This window comes from Pan troglodytes, chromosome 5 (genome assembly GCF_028858775.2).
Source record: "Pan troglodytes isolate AG18354 chromosome 5, NHGRI_mPanTro3-v2.0_pri, whole genome shotgun sequence".
In the NCBI taxonomy this organism is placed as follows: Eukaryota; Metazoa; Chordata; class Mammalia; order Primates; family Hominidae; genus Pan; species Pan troglodytes.
The window spans coordinates 182,461,000-182,485,209 of record NC_072403.2 but is presented as its reverse complement, the minus strand read 5'-3'; the positions used below and the strand labels follow the sequence as shown (position 1 = coordinate 182,485,209).

General features: G+C 42.1%; 1 protein-coding gene across 7 annotated transcripts in view; it reads right to left on the bottom strand.

Annotated features, from left to right (window-relative positions):
* FAM120B (family with sequence similarity 120 member B) overlaps positions 1–24,210 on the bottom strand; it is a 97,785-nt gene that overhangs the window by 13,310 nt on the left and 60,265 nt on the right. For 2 of the 7 annotated variants that reach the window (XM_009452450.5, XM_054686984.2), the window contains 2 exons: positions 3,495–3,701; positions 857–965 (listed from right to left, as the gene is read on the bottom strand). The exons of 2 other annotated variants lie outside the window; for them this stretch is intronic. In XM_009452450.5, coding sequence (XP_009450725.2) covers positions 857–965; positions 3,495–3,701 — 316 coding nt within the window. Of the gene's footprint in view, positions 1–856; positions 966–3,494; positions 3,702–4,170; positions 5,495–24,210 lie in introns of those variants that run through there. 3 more of the 7 variants (XM_063812695.1, XM_063812697.1, XM_016956687.4) reach the window with 2 other exon arrangements.

The window sequence follows — 24,210 nt, the reverse complement described above, 5'->3', positions numbered from 1 at the left end:
CTATGTAGTAGTGGAAGATTCTGTGGCCGTTGTTTAAGAAGAACGGTGTTAACGCCCTAAGTTAAGTGCTAAGTGGGAAAGCAGGATGCAAACTGCATGGAGTGTACTCACAATGAGATGCAAACACAGAAAACCTCGGCAGAAGCTTGTTGTCTTTATGTGATAGAATTAAAGGCCATGTATATTTCCTTTTTAATTACTTTCTTTATACTCATTTTTAATAATATACTTTTATCATAAGAAAAAATAAACCTAAACTCTTGTCAAATAAACAAACATTACCTAAGCAGCCGTTCCACTTTGGGGAACCCTAGAAAGGAGGTTACACATGCAGAGAAAGAGTTCTTCATTATTTAATTAATGAGCGAATCCTTTCTGAGAAATTTTCCTGCTGGGACCAGAATTTAAACCACTGGGTAGAGATTTTAATACTTTTTTTTTTTGAGATGGAGTCTCGATCTGTCACCCAGACTGGAGTGCAGTAGCGTGATCTGGGCTCACTGCAACCTCCACCTCCCAGGTTCAAGTGATCCTCCTTCCTCAGCCTCCCGAGTAGCTGGGATTACAGGCGCCCACCAACACGCCTGGTTCATTTTTGTATTTTTAGTAGAGACGGGGTTTCACCATGTGGGCCAGGCTGGTCTTGAATTCCTGACCTCAAGTGATCTGCCTGCCTCGGCCTCCCAAAGCGCTGAGATTACAGGCGTGAGCCACCGCACCCGGCCCTATCATTTAAATTCTATTCTGTTCATCCAATTGTATCAGCCTCTTCTTAGAATTCATTTGTCAACAAAACTCAGGAAGCAGTTAGGGTCTACGATTGTGGGGCTTCTCGAGGCACCTGGCCCTTTCCCACCTGCGTGGTGTGAGCCCCAGTGGGCTCGGCCAGTGATGCGTCTGTTCTCCTTCATGCAGGCCTTGCAGACGACTGCCTTCAGGTTGTGGAATTTGGTGAGCCGAGATCTCTGCAAACAGACCAGATGCAAATGAGATGTGAGGGGCCAGATGTGGCAAAGTAGGGCCAGATGTGGCTGGAAGGAAGCTTAGGGGACACCCTCCCACACTGTTCCCAAAGGCGAGGCAGCAATGGTGGCTGCACCCTCCTCCCAGGCACGAACCGCAGCACAGTTCTCCTTCAGCATGACCACATCCCAAGAGGTTCTTCGAGAACACATTCTCCTAAATCCCCCAGAAAAAGAACACCGAGCAGCTTCTGTAGCTTAAACAATCATTTCTAAAACAGAATCTCCAAGTCCTATTGCGACAATTTAGGTGATTACCACACAATCTTACCTTAAAAAGTGTTTGGATTTAATATATCTTAATCTTTCGATTCTTAATTATAAGAACATTCAGCAGAAATGCCAACGTCAGAAAAAAAACACAAAACAAAAAACAAAACAACATCAGCAGATCAAGAAATGGAACATGGAACATTCAACCTTTCCTTCAAGCTTCCTGTTTTATTGTTGAATATTCTATCCTATACTTTTTTTTTTTTTTCCCCAAACTAGAACGTATAATCACTTGGAACTTGGTCAAGAGATTGGATAAAGAAAGGAAAAGATCCTTGATGGATGACTTACAGGCTATGGTCCACTAAGGCTACTTTACCTTTCATTTCTACAGTCTACTTTCCAATACTTATTGGCTTATTAGAAGCACATTTCTCCTCTTGTTCTGCTTTTGCTCTCTATAAAATTCAGGCTGCTTCTAAGTTCTAAATACTTGCAGTCCTATGCCACTCTGGAATCTGTGTGTGTGTATGTGAGGAACAGTGATGGCAACACATTACCAAATGTGTTCTCTCTGCTATGAAAGCTTGGAGTGCTTTATCGTGACAGACCGGTATGCTCTCTCACGGATCACACCGCTTTTCTCATCCCTGCGGGTATTAAAACACATTCCAAATGAGCTTGGCTTGAGGCCTTACTTGGAAATCTTCCAGGAGTCATGTAGCAATTGTATTTATTAAGCTGGACAGCAGCCAGCGTCCCCAACTAAATTGGCAGCCTTTGGGGAGTATTTTCAAGTAATAAATCATAACTACACCTATCAGATTAGTCTGATATCTGTGGGGGCACTTTTGCAGGGAGTATTAGTTCCTCATTAAAAAATAGGGAGACGGGCTGGTTGCGGTGGCTCACACCTGTAATCCCAGCACTTTGGGAGGCTGAGGCAGACGGATCACTTTGAGCCCAGGAGTTCAAGACCAGCCTGGGCAACGTGGAAAAACCTCACCTCTACAGAAAATACAAAAATTAGCTGGGCATGGTGATGCGCGCCTGCAGTCCTGGCTACTCAGAAGGCTGAGGAGGGAGGATCACTTGAGCCCAGGAGGTGGAAGTTTGCAGTTAGTGGAGATTGCACCACTGCATTCCAGGCTGGGCAACAGAGCAAGACCCTGTCTCAAAAAAAAAAAGTATGTGTATTACATATATGTGTGCGTGTGTGTGTGTGAGAAATGGGGAGAGGAGTGAAAAGCACTTCAAAAATTAAAAATGTGTCAGACTGGGTGTGATGCTGCTCGCCCTACCTAACCATAAGTTTGGGAGTCCTGAACCCTATTTAAGAATTCTGGAAGAAGCTACAGGTTGAGCACTCCTAATCTGAAAATCCAAAATCTAAAACTGCTGTAAGTGGAAAATTCCACACCTGGTCTCATGTGATGGATGCAGTGAAAACACTGTTCCATGCACGTCATTAATAATACTGTATAAAATTACCTTCAGGCTACTGTATAAGGAGTATATGAGACATACATGAATTTTGTGTTTAGATTTGGGTCTCAGACCCAAGATATCTCATTATGTATGTACAGCTGACCCTTGAACAACATGGGTTTGAACTGCATAGATCACTTACACTCGAACTTTCTTCTGCCTCTGCCACGCCTGAGGCAGCAAGACCCACCCCTCTTCCTCCTCCTCAGCCCACTCAATGTGAGGATGATCACCTCCATTTAATGGACAGTAAATACAGTTCTCTCTTATGATTTTCTTAATCACATTTTCTTTTCTCTAGCTCACTTACTTTATTGTAAGAATACAGTATATAATACATATATAATACAAATGATGTGTTAATTGACGGCTTATGTTATTGGTTAAGGCTTCTGGTCAACAGTAGGCTCTTTGTAGTAACATTTTGGGGGAATCAAAAATTATATACAGGTTTTCCACTGCAGAAGGATTTGGAGCCCTTAACCCTTGCATTGTTCAAGGATCAACTGTATATGCAAACATTCCAAAATTCCAAAAACATTCAAAATCCAAAACACTTCTGGTCCTAAGTATTTCAGATAAGGGATATTCAGCCTGTATTAGTTATGTTGATGCAGAAGCCTAATGCTTCAAATCATGTGTTCCTGGTTTAACGGAATCCTTTATTTGGAAAGCATTAATTTGAAAAATGCAACAGCCGACTTCATGTTTTTTGTGCAGCCTGGAGCTACAGGGATGTTTCTGGTGAAAGGTAGGTGTCTGTGAACTCACATTTTGTTCTAAAAGAACCTCCACAGCATAACCCTTTTCAGATTGCAAGTACTTCTGATGAAAAAGCTTCCCGTCAAATACATTCCAGGGCATGAAATCACTCGTCTTCCAGGGGAAGCCACACGCGCTGTTGACTAAAACCAGAGTGGTGAGGCCGCGGACGAGAAGGGAGCCCAGCTGCACGGCTCTGGGGTTGATGTAATCAGGCTGTGGAGACCAGAACACACACCAAAAATGTAAGACAGGAGTCACACATGCAGGAAACAGATCTCAGCTCTGCAAAGTTACTCTGCTCAGAACGGATGCTCACTCAGTAACTGGACAGCATCACCATAGCTGCATCCTCAAAGCTGAGCTTCACCAGCTCTACTGATTACAGAGGCCTTGGAAACAACCTCAGCTGACAGAAATGAGGGTGCCTCTTCAGTCAGAGCGTGTCTTCATCCATCCACCCATCCATTCAAACCTCAGACACTTACTCAGCCCTGCTCCACATACAGAGGCAGTGAGCACAGTGTCTCTTGCCTCCCAGGAACCTCTAGGCCGAGAACAGAAATGGTGAAAACTGTGGTCCACTAGGAAAAAGCTCACATGATCATTCACTTCTGGGTGCATTCTTTCCTGAACAACTTTCTTCAAAGGCAAAGGGACAGACAGGGAAGCCAAAAGAGTATCATTTTAGACACTATTAAGTTTATTGTATTTAAAAATCATAATTGTTGTAATTATGAGTATTTGTTATGAAAGATCTAACTTTAAATGAACACTTATCATTTAAGAATAAAATGGCTTATGTATCTCACTAGGTTGATAGGCTGATAATCTTTGCAAATTAAGACCATACCAATATGAAATATTTCTTTTCACTGTCAAATTTACCTTGATGTCCAACATTCTGTTCTCAAACGGGGAAGCTATCCTAAGATGCTGCAGAGGGTTCCTGCATTTAGCGAGGATGCTGCATGAGATACTCTCTACCTCCTGGCTGACACTGGCCCCATGGAAAGTGATACCGATATCTAGCGAGTGTCCACATGAGTCCATAAATGAGGTAAGTGAAACTGAATCCGTCATTGTCTGGCTTATCTATGTAGCTCAAATTAACCAAGAGTTATTTTAAATAAAACTAAAATAAATTAGGAAAAAAGTAACAGATATTTTAGCTCCTTTAGAAGCTAAGGCTTCACTTACTAAAATAGAAGAACCTTGCTCACCACTGTAAGAAACGTATCATGAACTGAGATTATCCGAGAGTTAATCTAGGTTTAATCAAAATGATTTTTGTTGCACAGCACTACTGTACCCTAAAATAGTGCTGTGCGACACTTTTTATTCTACAAAATTATCCAAAACAACACTCGTTTTTAAAAAGAGCAACCATTACACACGTACACAGGGCTGAGCAGATGCTAACAGGACGTGTTAGTGAGAAGCGTATTTCCTACAGAAGCCTGAAGGTGACTGCCATGAACAGGTACTGAATTTAATCAAGTATTTTTTTAGCATCCATTATATCCTTTTTCTTATTCATTGTTATTTACAATGGTTTTCAAATGTTAAATCAATATTGCATTCCAAAAATAAACCCAACTTGGTAATCATGTATTATTGGTTTTACATATTGCTGGATTTGATTTGTTAATATTTTGTTTGGAAGCTTTATTTGCATGAAACAGAATGGCCTAAATTTCTATTTCTTGTGATGTCTTTGTTAGATTTTTGCATCAGGATTTTGCTGGACTTATAGAAACAGTTGGAAAGCCTTCCTTCTTCTTCTGCTCTCTGGAAGAATGGGCGTAGCACAGCTGCTGGTTCCTCCTTCGGTGTCTGGAAAAACTCACAGGGAAGCCCTCTGATCCTGAGGTTTCCTTGTAGGCAGAGTTTTCATTTCAGATTCAATGTCTTCAGTAAACATGGAACCATTCAAGGTTTCTAGTTTTCTATTTCTTCATACTTCAGTCTTATTTGGTTGTATTTTTCAAAGAACGTGTTCATTTTACCTGAAATTTTTTAACACAATTACTCTTCATGGCACACATTTTACTTGAAGTTTCAAATGTATTGGTATAAATATTCCCTCATCTCTTTAGTCTGCATTATCTATGTATACAGATGTCCCTTTTTCATGCCGTATACTGGCAATTTGTGCTTTCTGCTTTTCTTGATCAATTTAGTAACAGGTTTATCAGTTTTATTCATCTTTTCAAATTAACTTAAAAAAAGGACTTTATGTTTTTAGAACAGTTTTAGGTTCACAGCAAAATTGAGAGGAAGGTACAGAGATTTCCCACATACCCTCTGCTTCTCTACAGATCAGTGCCTCCACCCGCCAATCTGGAGGACACATTTGTTACAATCGGCGAACCCACACTGACATGTCCCTCAAGTCCACAGTTGACACGAGGGTTCACTCTTGGTGGTGGACATTCTGCGAGTTTGGACAAATGTGTAATGACCTGGAGCCCCCATGAGAGCATCATCTGGAGCAGGCACACTGCCCTAAAGCCCTCCCGCCTGCCTGCTCAGCCTCCCTCCCCCGAGCCCCTGGCAAGCACTCGTCTTTCTACTGCTTCCATAGTTCTCCCTTTGCCAGTCTTCCTATAGCTGGAATCAGACAGTAGGCAGCTTTTTCAGATTGGCTTCTGTCACTTAGTAACATGCATTTAAGTTTCCTCCATGTCTTTTCATAGCTTGATAGACGTATTTTTAGTACTGAATAACATTCCACTGTCTGGATGGACCACAGTTCGTTCATCTAATCACCCACTGAAGGACATCTTGGCTGCTTCCAAGTTTTGGTAGTTATGAATAGGGTTGCCGAAACTTCTATGTACAGGTTGTGGTGTGGCCGCAGCAAGGGGCGCAGCTACTGGACTGCGTGTTAAGACCTGTTTAGCTTTGTAAGAAACCACCTCACGGCCATCCAGAGTGGCTGCACCACTTTGAATTCCCACCAGCAAGGAGGGAGAACTCCTGCGAATGACATGAAAAAAACCTTTCTCTATTCTCCATTTGTTTCCTATTTCACTAGTTCCTGCTTTTACTATTTCCTTCCTACCTACCACACTCCCTGAGTTTGATTTTTTATTAATTTATAGAGATGTATACTTAGATCACTGATTTTCAGCCTTTTTTTGAAAGTATATTCATTTAAAATTCTACAAATTTCCTTCTCAGAACAGCTTTCAGCTTCATCCCACACATTTTTTATGGACAATATTTTCACTGTCATTCAAAATATTTTATAATGCGCACTGTGGTTTCTGCTTTTTCCCTGTGAATTATTTAGAAGTGTACTATTTTAATTTCAAATAACAGAATTTTTACTTATTGTTATTACTGATTTCTAGCTTACTGTGGACAGAAAAAAGATGGATGCTTTCAATTGTTTGAAATTTGCTGAAGCTTGCTTTATGAGCTGTCATCGAGTCAATTCTGGTAGATTTTCCATATGCACTGGAGAAGTGTTTACTCTATAGCTTTTGGGTGCAGGATTCTATATGTCCGTTAGGATGAGTGTGTTCACTGTGTTCAAAATGTGTTCAACAATTCGAATCCATACTAACCTTCTGTCTGTTTGTCCTATCAGCTCTTGAGAGAGGCTTTGTTAAAGCTCCATAGACTTCCTCTGCAGGGGCCAGACAGTGAAGAGTTTAGGCTTCACTGGCCCCCTACAGTTTCTGTTAGATATTCTTTTTTAAACCAACCCTTTAAAAACTCCAAAAAGCATTCTTAGCTCACAGACCCACACAAAAGCAGGCCAAAGGCCAGACTTGGCCTATTGGCTACAGTTTGTGGACCCCTGTGCTCACACGTCCCACTGTGATTACAGATATGTCTGCTTCGTTTTTCAGTTGTGTCAGTTTTCATCTGATGCATCTGGAAACTGTGCATACTAACTTACAGATCTAGAGAATCTGGAAATAATCCTGGGGCGCTGACCTTTCTTCTCAAGTGTCCCTTCTTCCTCTCATGGCCATTTCTACCTGAAGTCCACTTCTGATGCAGGCACACTGGTTTCTTTGGGTTAGCAGCTGCATGGAACAGCTTTTTCTGTCCGAAAACTTTTAATTTCCCAGTGTCCCTGAGACCTTAGGTATCTGTTTGGCTGGTGATTTATTTTTTAATTTTTATTTTGAAACGACTATAGATTCACAGGAATTGACAAAGATAGGATAGAGGGCCCCATGTATCCTTCACCAAGGCTAACATCTGACATACTACAGGGCAATATCCAAACCAGGAAGCTGGCATCAGTGCCATCCACAATCCTTATTCAGGTTCTAGGCAATTTCAAAACCTGGTGGGTTTGTGTAGCCCCTGCCACTACCATCAAGAAACAAAACTGTCTCTCCACATAAGACCTCCCTTGTGCTGTCCCAAATCCCTGGCAACTGGTAATCTGTTATCCATCTCTTTATCCTGTCATTTTCAGAATGTAACATAAATAGAATCATGTAATATGTGACCTTTTGGGATTGGCTTTTTTACTCAGTATAATTCCCTTGAGATCCATTCAGGTGGTTCCAAGCGTCAGCCACTCACCAAGCGCCAGCCACTCATTCCTCTTTATTGCCGAGTTGTGCTTCATGGCATGGATGCACCAGCCTGTTAAAACATTCGTCCATTTAAATACATCTGGGTTGCTTCCAACCTGTGCTACTACAAATACAGCTGCTATGAATATTCATGCACAGGTTTTTGAATGAACCTAAGTTTTCATTTCTCTGGGATAAATGCCCAGGCATGTGATTGCTAGTTCAGATGGTAAGTGCATTATTAGTTTTTTAAGAAACTGCCAAACTGTTTTCCAGAGTGACCGACACCAGCCATGTAAGAGGCTAGTGTATAAGGACTGCATCCTCGCCAGAATTTGGTGGTGTCGCTATTTTATTTTTAATTTTAGCTTCTCTAATCCGTGTGTAGTGCTATCTCACTGTGGTTTTAATTTGCATTTCCCTAATGGTTAATTATGTTGAACAACTTTTCATGTACTTATTTACCATCTGAACGTCTTTGGTAAAATGTCTATCTTTTGCCTACTTTCTAATTGGATTGTTTTTAATGTTGAGTTCTCAGATTCTTTATATTTTCTAGGTATAAGATCTCTGTCAGACAGGAGGTTTGCAAATATTTTCTCCCTGGCAGTAGCTTGTTTTTTCCTTATCCTAATAGAGTGACATTTTTAATTTTGAATTTAAAATGTTGAATTAAAAATGTTTCCAATTTATCAACTTTTCCTTTTATAGATTATGCTTTTGGTATGAAGTCTAAGAACTCTTTGCCTGACCCTAGATACCAAAGATCTTCTATTTTTTTCCCAAAAGTGTAATAGTTTTATGTTTTACAGTTAATTTCATTTTCCATTTGAGTTAATTTTACAAAAGTGTGAGGCCAAAGACAAGGTCCTTTTTTTTTTTTTTTCTTTTTTTGGCTTATGGATATCCAATGCGCCAGTCACATTGGCTAAATAGGCTGCCTTCCTCCAATGAGTTGCTTTTGCACCTTGTCCAAATCCACTGGTGGTACTTGTGTGGGTCTATGTCTGGGTTCTCTATTCTGTTTCATTGACCTTGTGTCTGTCCCTTCACCAACACTACACTGTCTTGATTACTGCAGTTATATAGCAAGGTATGTTATCAAGTACAGTGATTCTGCCCATTTTATTATTCTTTTTCAAGATTATTTTCGTGACTTTTAGTTTCACTGCCTTTCCATACAAATTTTAGAATAAACTTGCGTATCTACAAAAAAATACCTTGCTGGGATTTTTGCTAGCAAGTACATCAAACCTGTACATCAGTCTGGAGGGAACCCATGTCTCTGCTGAGCCTTCCAGTACATGAACGCGGTATGTGTCTCCACTTATTTGGGTTTGTTTTGATTTCTTTTATCAGTATTTTGCAATTTTTAGCATATATATCCTGTATATGTTTATTTGATTTATGCCCAGGTAATTCATTTTTGTGAAACAATTGTTAAGTGGTACTATCTTTTAAATTTAGGTTTCCATATGTTCATTAATAGTATATAGAAATGCAAGTGATTTTTGGTATATAGGTCTTGTAGCTTGAGGCCTTGCTGAACTCTCACTAGATCTAGTTTGTTTTTGTTTGTTTTTTAAAGACAGGGTCTCACTCGGTTGGAGTATGGTGATGTGATCATGGATCACCAGAGCCCTGACCTCTCTGGCTCAAACAATCCCTCCCAGCTCAGCTCCCTGAGTAGCTAACACATCCAGCTAATTTTTCAATTTTTTGTAGAGATGGGGGTCTTACTATGTTGCCCAGGCTGGTCTTGAACTTCTTGGTTTAGGTAATCCTCTTAACTCAGCCTCCCAAAGTGCTGGGATTACAGGCATGAGCCACCACACCCGACCTAGCTCTAGTTTTTTTTTGTAGATTCCTTGGGACTTTTTATTTAGAGAACCATGTCATTTGCAAATAGAGACAGTTTTGTTTCCTTCTTTTTGTCTGCATGCTTTTTATTTCCTTTTCTTTCCTCACTGCACTAGACAGAACTTCCAGCACTATGTTGAATAAGAGTGGTGAGGGCAGACATCTCTGTCCCTAACATCCCTGATATTGGAGAAAAGCAATTAGTCTTTTACTATTATGTGTTACATTGGCTGTAGGGGCTTTTGTAGATGTTCCTTATCACGTTGAGAAAGACCTCCTCCATTATCATTTTTCTGAAAGTTTTTTTTTTTTTTAACCATGAATGGGCACTGAATTTTGTCAAATCCTTTTTCTGAATGATTCATATGATCATGTGACTTTTCTTCCTTAATCTATTAATATGGAGGGTTTCACTGACTGATTTTTAAGTACTAAACCAGCCACTTGGTCATAGTGTATAATTAATTGCTGGATTTGAGTCACTCATATTTTGTTCAAGATTTTTGTACCGACATTCAAAAGGGATAATGGCCTGTAGTTTTCTGTTTTGCAATATATTTTTTTTTTTTGTCTGGTTTGGGTGTCAGGGTAATACTGGCCTCACTGGGGAATGGTCTATCTTCTTGTATTTTCTGGAAGAGACTGTAGAACTAGCATTAATTCTTCTTTAAACATATGGTAAATTACCGAGTGACACCTCTGGGCTAGAGACGTCTTTTGAGGGGAATTTGCAAACTACGGATTCAATTTCTTTAACAGTTATGAAGTTCTTTAAAGAACCTGTTTGGTATTGGGGGGTTGTGGTCACCTGTGCTTTTCTGAGATTTGGCCCCTACATCTAAGTTGTTGAATGCATGTGTGTAGAGTTGTTTGTGGTGCTTCCCTTTCTTCTTAGAAGGGTCTATAGTAATATCCCCTGCCTTATCCCTAGTAGTACTAATTTGTGTTTTCTTACTTCTTGACAGGCAAACACATCAGAGCATAAGTGGTTCCTAATGCCAAGCTGACCTCCCTTGATCTCTGTCTTCTACAGGATCTTGACATGGGACTTCTTTATTACCTTTTCAGTTCACTGATACCTTCAAATAACTTTATTTAAAAAATGTTTTGCTAGCTTTTCTATTTGTCTTCAACCAGAAAGTGAGTCCAAATTATCTCAGTCTTCTATTCCTGGAGGCAGCTCCAAAATTGTTTCTCTCTATAGCTCATTTTTGGAGTATGACCCCCCAAGGCTCAGGCAAGAAAAGCAAAAATAAACAAGTGGGACTACCTCACATAGCAAAGCTTAGCTGAACAGCAAAGTGACCAATGAAGTAAATGAAAAGGCAGTCTATGGACTGGGAGAAAATATTTGCAAACCATGCATCTAATAAGGGGCTAACATCCAAAATATGTAAGGAACTCACACAACTCGACAGCAAAAAACAAATAACCCAATTAAAACATGGGCAAAGGACACGAATAGACATTTCTCTAAAGACAGTACACAAATGGTCAGCAGGCATACGCAAGGTGTCCGACACTAATCACCAGGGAGAAGCAAATCAAACCCATGGTGTGAAATCACCTCACCACGTCCTAGGATGGCTATCGTCTAAAAAGACAAGAGATAAGTGCTGGTGAGGATGTGGAGAAAGGGGAACCCTTGTACACTGTTGGTGGGCATGTAAATTGGCACAGCCATTATAGAAAACAGTATGGAGGTTCCTCAAAAGCCTAAAAATAGAGCTATCATATGACCTAGCAATCTCACTTGTAGGTATAGACCCAAAGCAACTGAAATCAGTATGTTGATGAGATACCTGCACCCATGTTTCCTGCAGCACTCTATACAACAGCCAAAGCACAGAACCAACCTAAGCATCTATCAACTGATGAATGGATAAAGAAAACAGTACATATTCGGAATGGAATACTGTTCAGCTACTAAAAAAAAAGAAAAAAAAATCCTGTCATGTTGTAACAACACAGATGGAAGTGCAGAACATTAAGTGAAATAAGTCAGGCAAAGTCAGACAAATACTGCACAATCTCACCTGCATGTGGAATCTTGAAAACGCCAAATACATATAAACAGAGGGCAAAACGGGAGTTACTGGGTGAGGGAGGAAATGGGAAGAAGTGAGTCCAAGGACAGAGTTGCAGTTATGTGGGATGAATGGGTCTGGAGAGATCTAATGCATGGCACGAGGACTAGAGTTAATAACACTCTACTGTATACCGAAAATCTGCCTAGAGGGTAGACTTTAGGTGCTTTTACCACACACACATACACAAAAGGTAACTATGGAAGGTGATGGATAGGTTAATTTGGAAAAACAAACAAACAAAATCTCTTTTGTATTATCAATCTTTATGGCAGCCTGAGGAAGCCTACGAACACTTTCTTAGAACAACAGTTAATGTGTATAATAAAATACACGGATTTATAAAGAAATTAATTATGAGACAGTTTTCAAAATAATATAAAAATCAAATGTAAGATACAGTAATTTAACCCCCTTTTTATATAGGTTGAACACCCCATTCTAAAAATACAGAATCTGAAATACTCCCAAATCCAAAACTTCTTGAACACTGACATGACGCTGAAACAAAATACTCACTGGAGCTTTTCAGATTTCAGGTTTTTGGATTAGAGATGCTCAACTGGTAAGTATAATGAAATATTCAGAAATCTGAAACACTTCTGGTCCCAAGCACTTTGGCTAAGACATACTCAACCTGTAAAAACTGTACCTAAGACCTAGCAATGGGTCTAATAATCACAGTTTTGAGAAAATGATAAGAGTAAACAATATATGAGGACTTCTCCAACTGTAATGAAAATATCTGATTTCTATTGGTAACAAAATCACAGGTGCTGTATTATTACTGTTTTATTGACTATATCATAAAGGAAATGATAAACTTCAGTTAGAAGTTAGTGAAAACACAGGTATATTTTTTCCTGTCTCAGACCACAGATCCCCACTAAAGGACCCCTGCACTATAGCCTAGTTTTAACAGAGCCAGCAGGCTGATCCTTCCAAAAGGTGAGTTGGGTCATGTCATTCCTTCGTTCCAAGTCTTGAGCAAGGTTCCCATTTCCCTCAGCATAAACGCCAGAGAAACCCCTCACCAGGCTGCCTGGGCCCATGGCTCCGGCCCCGTCCCTTGCTCCTTCTGATTTGCCTGACACAGGCACACCCCCACCCCTGGCACTGGCCATCTACTTAGCACGCTCTTCTCACAGAAAGCTGAATAGTTAATTCTATTTTTTCAAGTCTTAGCTCAAATAGCCCCTTTTTAATGTGGCCAAATAAAGGTGCAGCCCACCCTGCCCACAACCGGAAGCTCAGGGCTCAGGTGCAGGCCACCCCGCCCACAACCAGGAGCTCAGGGCTCAGCCCTGCTTCTCTGCTTTCTAGGGCACTGGCTGCCCCTTTGCAGGCCCGTCTACGCCACCGCTTCCTGGTTCTGCTTCCTGCTTCCTGTCCATTTCCCCTGCTAGGATGTGGTTCTGCTTCCTGCTTCCTGTCTCTTTCCCCGCCTAGGCTGCAGATCCGACAAGGGCTGGCGTCTCTGACACCCATTCTCTTCACAGAGTCTGGCATAGAATAGGCGCTCAACGTATTTTTTTACTGTTTTCAACAAACGGAATGAACTGACAAGAAACTTTACTGTGGGACATGAACGGAAACAAGTCCTCAGGGAGGGGTGACGGTGAAGAGGACTCTGAGTTACACATCCTTCTAGCAGGTGGCAGGGTGTGTGCCAGGTGTCCACAGGTCAAGCCCAAACCAAAAGCCTTGGGCTCTCAAGTCTCAAGCTCCTCTTAGAAACTGCTCGGGGTTAAAGAATCCTTATAGAAAGAAAACTTAGATCAGATGTGCTACAGCTATTCTGGGTATGGTAAAGATTAATAAATAAATAAATAGCAAGAGCGTTCTTTCAGCACCTGGGCTGTGATCTCTGATGGAAGTCTGCAGAGTGTGTGAACCAAGGAAAATTCCACAGACAGAAATGAGCATTTTATGGCAACTCTATCAGGTATTAAATATAAACTCTAAACCAAGAAACAAACATTAAGCTGGTAAAAAGGTCATAGCTTGAAAGGGCTGACTGATTCAAAACATAAACATTTCCCTTTTGGTTTCAACTTCTTCAGTTAACTGCTCTGTTCTAAGGGTTTCTCTGCCATCTGGAATGAATGGTGCTCTCCCAGGCATCTGGGATTAGGGACGCGTGCGCACAGCACAGAGCAGCCCTGAGCTCGTGCTCTCCCAGGCGTCTGGGTTTAGGGACGTGTGCAAAGCACAAAGTGGCATTCTCCACTTGCTCTACACGGAAACATGCACTTCCTCCTCTTCTCTAGGGGGTTACCGAAACCCCTGTGCCAAGCACTCAGACTTCTATTTCTTACCAAGCAGGCGCTCCTCCTTCCTCTCCATGTTCCCATCTGGCTAGTCCAGATTTTCGGTTCACATTCGAACGCCTCAAAAGATGATCTCACTGTCTCTCCTGCCTCACCACTCATTCGTAACCAAACCACTCCAATCAGCCTCCGCTCCTCCAATCTCCTGGAATTGTTCTCAACAAGGTGAGCAGTGACCAAGGTTCAGGCCCAATGGGTACTTACCGGTCTTTTCTTGCATACCGCTCTGCTGCACGTGGTCGTCCCCGCATGCCAGCGCTCTCTGCTCTACCATTCCTCTAAGGCCCCGCTGCCCTCCTCCCCCCCGGCCCCCGTGTTCCTCGACACTGTGATCTCTGTGTTCACTGTCTTTCTGCTGCTCCTTCAATGAAGGTGTTATTCCCCTTGGCTTACTGTCCTTACCACACTATACGTATATCTCTCAACTGAACCTCATTCTTATCTGTTTACAAAGACATATGTCTTATGCTTCCCAAATCTTCAATGCCAAACTCTCTTACAAGCTTCACACTTGCATATTCAGCTGTCTGGAAACAGATCTCATACACAGTCCTCACAAAGCTGACTTCATCACCTCCTCCCCTTGTCTGTTAACCTACCTTAACTAGAGACCCGAACTAGAGAAATAGTAACCACACTAGGGCCTCCTCCTTGTATCTCATGCTGTAATAATGATGAGGGCCTAGCAATTTCACTTCCTGAACATGACCTGCCATCTCTCTCTTCATCTCCACCTCCAGTTCTGCTGTCCCAGGTAATTCATTACAGCTCCCCGTGTATCTGGGCAAGGCTCCTCACTGAATTCTCTGGCCTTTTTAGGGCCACCCATCTGTGGCTCCCAAACACCCCAGGGAATTTCTATGCTCTCTCTTCACAAACAGTCCCGCTCCTTCCCTTGTTCTTACCTCTGACTCATTAAATCCTACCCACCCTTTATCGATCTAGTCCAGAAGTCACTTCCTCCTTGGAGTCTCTGAGACATCTTCTATGCCCAGACGGGGACCATCCCTCGTCCCTGCATCCCGCCGTGCCCTGTCGTCTCCTATGCAGTTCTCGCCCGCTGTACTTACTTTCTTAGGACTCTGAGCTCTCTGAAGGGCCTCCTTGCCATATCTTCTCTGTACCCCTCCTCACAAGTCTGGCACATCACAGGAATTTAAATTTCTACTGAATAAATGAGTTTGCTGATTAAATATCAGAACATGATATACTGATTCTTTATCAACTGGGGCTGCTCAATTAATGAATGAGTGGAAGTGTCTTTATAGGGAAATATGCTGATTCCATTTTAGAACACAATGCTTATTTGCAAGGACACAATTATTAACTTACTGTGTAATAGGCCAAGATTCTTACTCAACATACGTCCTTTGTAGGCAAAAGCAAACCACAATAAGCCTACCCTGACCTAAGACACTTGTTGTTAAGAACAACAGATAACCTGAGAACTATGTTTTGCCAACAGTCAGTTTCCACCCTGAAGGAATGGACTTCACAAGGCCTTTGCTTTGTGAGGCCCTGTTGCCTATGTGCTGTGTGATTACAAACATTCCACAGTCGGTTATTTAGAAAGATACTGAAATTGCGGAACTCTGTGCTGACACACTGATTACAGCAACAACCACAGATTGGACCTACTTCATATGAACACTTTAACCACCAGCTTAGGGACCATCCCTGAGTTACAGCAGAGGGAGCCCTGAACTGGAAGCCCCAGCTCTCTCACCACCTGGCCAAGGGACTGAAAGCAGGTGATGCCACTTCTGTGGGTTGTGGTGATCTCATCTGTGCAATGAAGAACTGGATTTGGTTCAGCTCAGTCACCAACAGCTGACAACTACTGAACCAAGTGCAAATGTGGAAGTCCTATCCTCAAGAAATTAAAGTATAATGGAAATAAAGACAGATGGCACCAAACTATCATCTACTGATGTGCTCTGACGGCCCTTCACGGGTAAAGCTGCTATGACATGCTGCAACAAGGACAGGTGAATACTCCTTAGGAATGTAAAGTGCCATCACCCGTTCATCTAACAGATGCCATCCTGGGTCAGACACCCGACCAACAATGCCCTATTCATGGCGCTAACACTGAGTGAAGGGAAGAAGAAAGGCGATTATTTCCCATACTGAAAACTGAAAAGTTTGCTCTTGAAAATAACCTGGCCTAAATGACAAGACGTGTTCATTCTTAGAAGTCAGGGTGTGCTCTGAACGAGTGTTACGTGTGGGTAAGTTTTTCAGTGAAAGAAAGCCTCAACGAGTCAACAATAAACATTAAACAATTCTGTTCCAAGCAGGAACTTGCAAACTCCTGGTGCAAGAGCATCAAGAAGCAATGAGATCTCGTCTCGGGCAGAGTAAATGGCTGAAACGGAACTTGCTGGGCCCACACCAGTTCACCTTGTTCTTCCTAAATACACCGACTTCTGTCAGGTTCATTCAAGCCAGAAGTCAACCAAACTTGCCATGCTCCCATTTCACAATTTACGTATAATTTACCTCTTTTATTTCTCTACCTCAAAGAATTACACATATGATCAAATCCAAAATGGGCAAAACAACCAATGGAGGATTTGAGGGGCGAGGAGCCAGTAGGACACAACCTGAGACGTGCTCTTGCCAAGTCAGAGAACTTACTGCGGGGAGTGGTGTCAGGACCAGAGGGGAAGTTTAACCCAAGACGCTTTTTATAGACATTCAGTTTCCTCAACAAGGCTTTCTTTTGCTGCTACTGTAAGCAGAAGTGAGGGTAAAAAATCCAGGTAGAACTGAGGAATGATCTGGCATGCCAGCAGCACCGTGTAAACAATCCAGGTAGAACTGAGGAATGATCTGGCATGCCAGCAGCACCGTGTTGGTGCTGGGGGCTCTGGGATGCTGGGTTTGCATATTCCGTGATTTGGTACCTGGGCATTTATATCCGGCATCAACAAGAACACCTATGCTCTTTTCCTGTGCTACTGGAGGTCTGGGAGACAGAAGATACTATTTTAAAAGTGTGTTCACTGCAAAATTCTTATTTCCCAGAAAATATACTGTAAAAGTGCTTCTCAGGCCTGTTTGCCTTGTGCTTTTACTTTTCTAATTATAACATAAGCTTTATAAAGTAAATTACACCTCTTCTTGGCAAATTTCTGTTAGGAGGTCCATACCAAAAACACTGTGTGGTAACCTTGGGACTTGTGAAAAGCTTGGTAACAAAGACCAATTTTCAAATTACTAATCAAACAGAAAAAACAACTAATTTAAGCTAACTGGGGTTACATGGGGAGACAGAACATTTTCACAGCCTGCAGGAGTAAAATCTGAGGATCTGAGGTTATCTTTTCAGCAACAGAGAAAGTCACCTGGTGACTCTCCTTCCCTAAGGAACTCTGGAATTTAGGGAACATTCTGGGGGCCCAAGTCAGCGTGACAGAGGGTTGGCCCCAGGTCTAAGGCTCACATCACCACTTCAATATGATTGAAAGGTATGGCCTTTGGCTTGTCCAACCCAATGAATAAAATTCGTAAATAAAAGTAGCCTGTATTTTGGAAATAGGGTTTAAGGTGCTCTGGAATAAAAGACAAGGAAAGCTGAGCTCTTCCTGCTGAGGCCATAGAGTCCAGGGTCCCAGGGCATCTGATGGGAACCAGGAAACTGGAAAAACCAGTTCTTAAAGTTCCTAAAACCTGACAGTAAATATTGAACAGTAAACAGCTCAACTGTTTTTGTGTTTATATGCTAAGGAAGGTTCATTTACTAGGGTTTATTGGCAGTTATGTAAAATGATACTTGTATGAACAAAACTGCTATTTTAAGTTTCAGATATTGCTTCATCAGGGTGCTTGTCCTACAAGTTGGTGGAAATCTAAACAGAGGGAAAATATTATGAATACATTGTTATTTGTTAGTAAACAAAACAGCAAAAATAAACTGATTTTCTTTGGTCCAAAAGGCCTAGTTTGATTTTATAACTAAAATTCTTTCTCTTCACTAGAAGTCTTCCGATTGTAGTTGGGCACAGTCTTACAGAATGTAAGCGAGCGCCGGTGCAGCTTCTACTCATGTCCAGCTACTCCTCAGCCTCCTTGAGCAGGGGCAGGAGGAGCCAAAACCTCCCATGTTGGTAAAGATGCTCCATGAGGGCAGAACCCGCCAACCCAGCAGCACTGCAGTTAACACCTGCATTCATCTGAGATTCCCATGTTGTACCTGACAGCTGTCTAAAGCCCACACAGTATTTACCTAAGGAAACAGCATGGCTCTGAGTTACAACTGTCAGTTCATAAAATTAGACTATCTTCTAAGAACGCGCTCACATTCAAAGAATCACAGAGCCGGATGAGACAGGAGCACAGCCAGGCAAGGCTGAATTTAAATCCCACCCCCCGCCCCTGTAGATACTACCATCATCTTGGAATAATTTACGTTAGTCAGACCGCTTTCATCAGATGTCTCTGAAATACTAATCTCAGTGACTCCTAATAGATTTAATCACTCTTTTAACATTAATATAAGTAAAATAGTGTATGTAAGCAGTACCTGAATTGAAGCTTTCTTAGCTTTTAAGACTAAATCAAGTATAAAAAATCATTCTTAAAAAAAAGTTTAATTAAAACTGAGAGTAAACAAATTACTCAGACCGCATGAACCATGCTCTTATCAAATGGCGAAACAAGACACTGTATGTCTAGATAGAAAATATGCTCTTATTATTCCTAACGAAAATTTTATTTTACTCATATCAGTAGGATAAACTCTTTAAAAATAACTGAATAGATTTGAGAGTCAACTACCTACTTTCACGCTTATTTTTTCTGTTTTTCAATTTCCTGACTCACTTAACAGGGAAAATGGCAAGAAAAGATGAATTTCTTGAAAACTGCATGAAGGTCCTGAGCCAGGCCCTCGGTTATTTGGTTTCCATCTCTTCTCTGCTCCAAGCCTGAGGGTGGCAGCTGGCGCCAGGCGCTGCTCTTGGGACCTGCAGCTGCAGCCTCCTGGCCAATCATCTCTTACTTCCTGTCTCGGAACGAATGGCAGACACTCTTCAAGGCCTGACTCCTGAAGACTCACGTGCTAGGAGCACAGAGGGGGCTCTGACCACCAGGCCTCATTTGACAAGTGCTGACTATGAGATGCTTTTTGCTTTTTTCTTCAATTAATCTTTCTGGAGAATTTCCTTTTTTCCCTTTTGCATCTTAAGGTGGAGGTTTTTATTCCAAATGGTTTTTACACACAATTCTTGAAACTCCTGAATTCAATGACAGCTTCTTATCATGGCAAAAGGTACATATCAAAAAAACAGAAAAGCTTTCGTTACTAACATCCGAGGGGGATGTCATTCCACATATTTAAGGAAATTGCTAAGCAGGTCCACACAAACACTTGTAAAGAAAGGTTCATAGCAGCGTTATTCACAGGGCCAAAAAGTGAAACTACCAAGTGTCTCTCAGCTGATGACGGACAAACAAAACATCATCCATCCACACAACCCTCAGCCACTGAGAACCCTCAGCCACTGAGAACCTGGGAAACACAGTGCTCAGTGAATGACGCCAGACACGAAAGGCCACAAACTGTGCGATGTCATGTTTATGAAATGTTCAGAACAAAGAAATCTACAGAGGCAGAAAATGGATGAGTGGTAGACAGGGGCTGAGGAGTGTGGGGCTGGGGCTCGGGGGAGGGAGACTGCATAAGAGGTAGAGGTTTCTTTTTGAGGTGACAAAAAGGTTCTAAAATTGATTGTGGCTGAACAACAACTCTGTGTTCAGAGCCATTAAATTGTACACCTTAAATGGGTGAACTGTATAGTTCATGTGACTTTGTCTAAATAATGTCTGTCTATCCATCCATCCGTATTGAGATATATATACACCATTTCTTGCTTGGTGGGGTGGTGGCTCAGTGTTGACTCCCGCCTGCACACAGGGCTAAGTGCTGCAAATTCTACTGCAGTATCTCCTGTCTGTTAGAGACGCACAACCATCCTGAGACCTCAGCATAATGAAGAATAGGAATAATTGTATTTATACATGTAAAGCTACAGGAAGAAACCAAGTTTAAAAGAATGTTAAGGAAAACAAGTCCTTAAAGGTGTTAGAAGGCGAATCTTTCTAAGAAATGCAGTGAGGTAATATCTGAACTGCTGACTGCAGTTCTGCTGTTCTTCTCCTTTACTGCCTTGCCCCACCCTCTTTAGTCATTTAGGACATCCCACAATGACAGGTACAGGATCAGAGGGTAATATTACCGAGTTCTGGCTTCTGAGTTTAGGTTTAACCCCCAGAAGAACTTCAAAGAACTCAGATCTGCCAGAGCACGACTGGACAGCAGCTCCTGGAACCAGGAAAGAGGGAGAGGAAGCCAGGGGCACAGAGAAACTGGGAGCCCTACAGAAACGGGGTCCTCTGCCTCACCCCCCAGAGGGAGGGTGATGGACCCTCAGGTGGCTGGGGCATCTTAGAGCAGACCATCACTTTCCCTGTCTTCCACAAAGAGCTCGGGGATATAGCTGCGTCTCAGAAAAGAAAGGTCTGCATGGACTGTCTGGGCAGCAAGGGCCCCCTAAGGTGCCACTTAGCACATGTGGGAGCAGGAGGACACAAGGCCTGGGGGCCGCCCCGCTGGGGAAGTCTGTGAGGTGCAGAGAGCAGGGCCAGGAAAGCTCAAGGGCAACTGAGAGTCTCCGTCTCACCTCTGCAATGCCTCTGCGATAAATTTCTGCCGACTCACAGAATGGGTTTAAAAGAGAAATTAGATTGCTATATTCAAAAAAGGTACATTTTTTGTAAAATTGAAATTACATCCTGAAATTTGCTTCTGCTGTAGAAAAATAAGTTACATGTGAAAGATTCTTATTCACGAAGATAAAACACATCTACCAGCATTATAGCATAAACTCTTAAGTATAAGATTTATGGATATATCCAGCAAACTGACAATTAATTATTGAGTACCTACAAGGTGCAAAGGTTCCATGGAAATTATAAAAGACTCAGTTTCCACCCCCAAGTAACTGAGCTCTCCTGATTCCAAGAACATAGACATACTTCTCTTAAGATTCTCCAGGACAAGAGAAACCTCCTATCTAGGAGTCAGGTATGGGAGCAGGAAAAAAAAAAAAAAAAAACTACCCTAAGTTTGCTGAGGCAAAGGTCACCCGAGGAGTGCCACAGGCTACATCCAGTGGCGGGGTCAGCCCCGGGGCCTGCCCCAGCACTGCTGGCAACACCTGGATCCTTTATCAAGAGAGACCTTTCCAGCTGACTTCCTCACTCTCTCCAAACTGGACTCGGAATTCTCTGCTTTCTGCTACGGTCCTTCTTACCTTTTCTTGCTTCCTCATAGAGATCACATTTTCTCAAACACATATCAAGATCTGCAGCAGGAGACACCTACTACAATTATGAGGACTATGGGCAAAGTCAGTGAAAGTGGGGCCCTGCTGCCAAGTCCAGGAGGCAGACGCACTGCACAGCTGGTTCCAGGCATCCTGAGTTCTCAAAGTCCTTTCCTAGGTTCAGACGCAGCCACAAACCTCTCTTGGCCTGTGAAAATTCTGGATAAATACTGGAAAGTCTATGTGCACAAGAGAGAATAAAAGTGAGAAAAAAATATGAATACTAATTTCTTTTGCTTTGTTCATTTCTATCTTATCTCATTTAAGCTGTTGAGGGACTCATCAGTCATCTTCTGTGTTTACAGAAGTCCAGTAAAACATTCAAGATTCCTATTTCTACTGCTACGGGCAAATATGTCCTTCCAAAATTTCTTACGCTGAAGGCTAAATCCCCAATGGGATGGTAATTGGAGGTGGGGGCCTATGAGAGCTGATTGGCTCATGGTGGGGGGGTGGGGGGGGCACCCTACCAAAGCAGGTGAGTGCCCTCAGGAGACTGCTCTCTGCTCTCCACCCTATGAGGACATAGTGAGAAACTGGCTGCCTGCAAGCCAGGAGGGAGCTCCCCCCGCCGCCCGCCCCGGCAGACAGCAGAGCTGCTGGCACATGGATCTTGGACATCAAGTTTCCAAAACACTGAGAAGGGAATGTCTGTGGTTTTAGGCCACCCAGTCTGTGGTGTTTTGTTATGGCAGCCCAAACTGACTAGTACATCTACTATTCATTCATTCACCAAATTTTTATTGAGTGCCCAATAATGAAAGCATTTTTCCTTCTTTAAAAATTGTATTTCTTCTGTGAACTTGTGTAGGGAAGTAAAAACATTTTTGTAAATATCTCCTTGAAAACATACTACACAATCCTGTATTTTCATGGTTGTCTTAGGGATTTAATCGGTAAAGCGCCATCTTAACGGCTTGATCTCATTATGTCTTCAAAGCATTTTGATTCTGCCTACAGAAAAATATTCAATTTGTAAAGTGAGAATTCACCAAGAGCAGCACTGAGTAAAGATCTTTTATGAGAAGGTTTCTAAATCTGCTTTTGACACATGGCATACCTGCTTATCACTTTAGAGGTGTCTCACTGTCTGGTGAGAAGACAGGAAGTAAAGGGAGTGCATGGTGGAACTCGGAACCTTGGCCTTTTGATCAGCTCAGACATGCACTATACCTTGACCTGGTGCAAACCGTTCCACTAATCTGAGCCTAAAACCCTGGTCCATAAGACAAAAGTGCTTGACTGAATTGTCTCTAAGGTACCACTGTGCTCTGAACCAACAAGCAACATTACACTTCAATATTAAATCACACAACATACATGCATATTGAAACATTTCACTGTACCCCATAAATATGCACAATTATTATGTCAACTGGAAACATGACTTCATCTTAAAAAGGCACTTGATGCTTGTAAGGCCCCCTAACAGGTGTGAGGAGATCCATGTGAGTCAGCCACACCCCGACCCCTACAGACTCCCAAATCCAGGTTTTATCATGGCGAGGGTCTCTGTGTAGGAGAATTAGGTGGAAGTGGAACCAAGAGTCGGGGAATTTATATCCTCACTACAGCTCCTTTATAAGGACCAATGCCAAGACACGTAATTATATCTTCATTTTTCTAAGAATAAGACAGGACTTAATTACCTCAAAGGAATGACATGAAAACTAACTACCAAAGCCCTCTAATGTCTTTAAAACTTGCTACATTCACGCATGGGGTTATTACTGTCACCGTGTGTGCGTGCAGACCGGGCTGCAGGAGGGGCACAGAGACAAAAGCATGGGGCTCCCCATCCTGCCGTCTCCCCGCGGACTGACCTGCTGGCTCCAGCCAAGGGTCAGCACGCTCTTCTGGAAAGAGCCGGATGGAAACACTTTTGGCTTTGTGGGCCATATGATGTCTCTCGCAGCCGTTCAACTCTGCTGTTGCAGGGCAAAGGCAGCTGCAAATGACTGAGCATGGCTATGTGCCAAGAAAACCATTTCGGACATAGAAATTTGCGTTTCATGTAATTTTCACATCATGGAATATTATTCTTTTGACTTTTTCCCTAACCATTTAGAAACAAACACCATTCTTAGCTCACAGGCCCCACTACATGCTGGTGGCGGAATGTGGCCTATGGGCGATAGTCTGGCAACCCCTGGTTGAAGCTTTTGACAAAGTGAGAGTATCATTATCATTTAAAGTTTCATTAATTTGTAGCAAAATAAAAATATCATTTGGAGATTCAATGGCATAGAATTATTTTTATTTTCAACTTCTACTGGTGAGTTTTATAGCTAACCTAAAAAGAAAAATTTGTTTAAATCAGAATTGTCACAATTTAAAACAAGCTTAAAAGTGACTTATTCTAGGTTAATGAACTGTTTCTGGTGAGAAGAAAAGGATCAAAGCAGTGTGGGCTCAGATGCAATGAGCAAGTTCTACCTCATTCTTCTCTCATCAAAGTCCTGAATATGAATATGGCAACAAGAAGGAGAAAAAAAAATCTAAAAAATAAC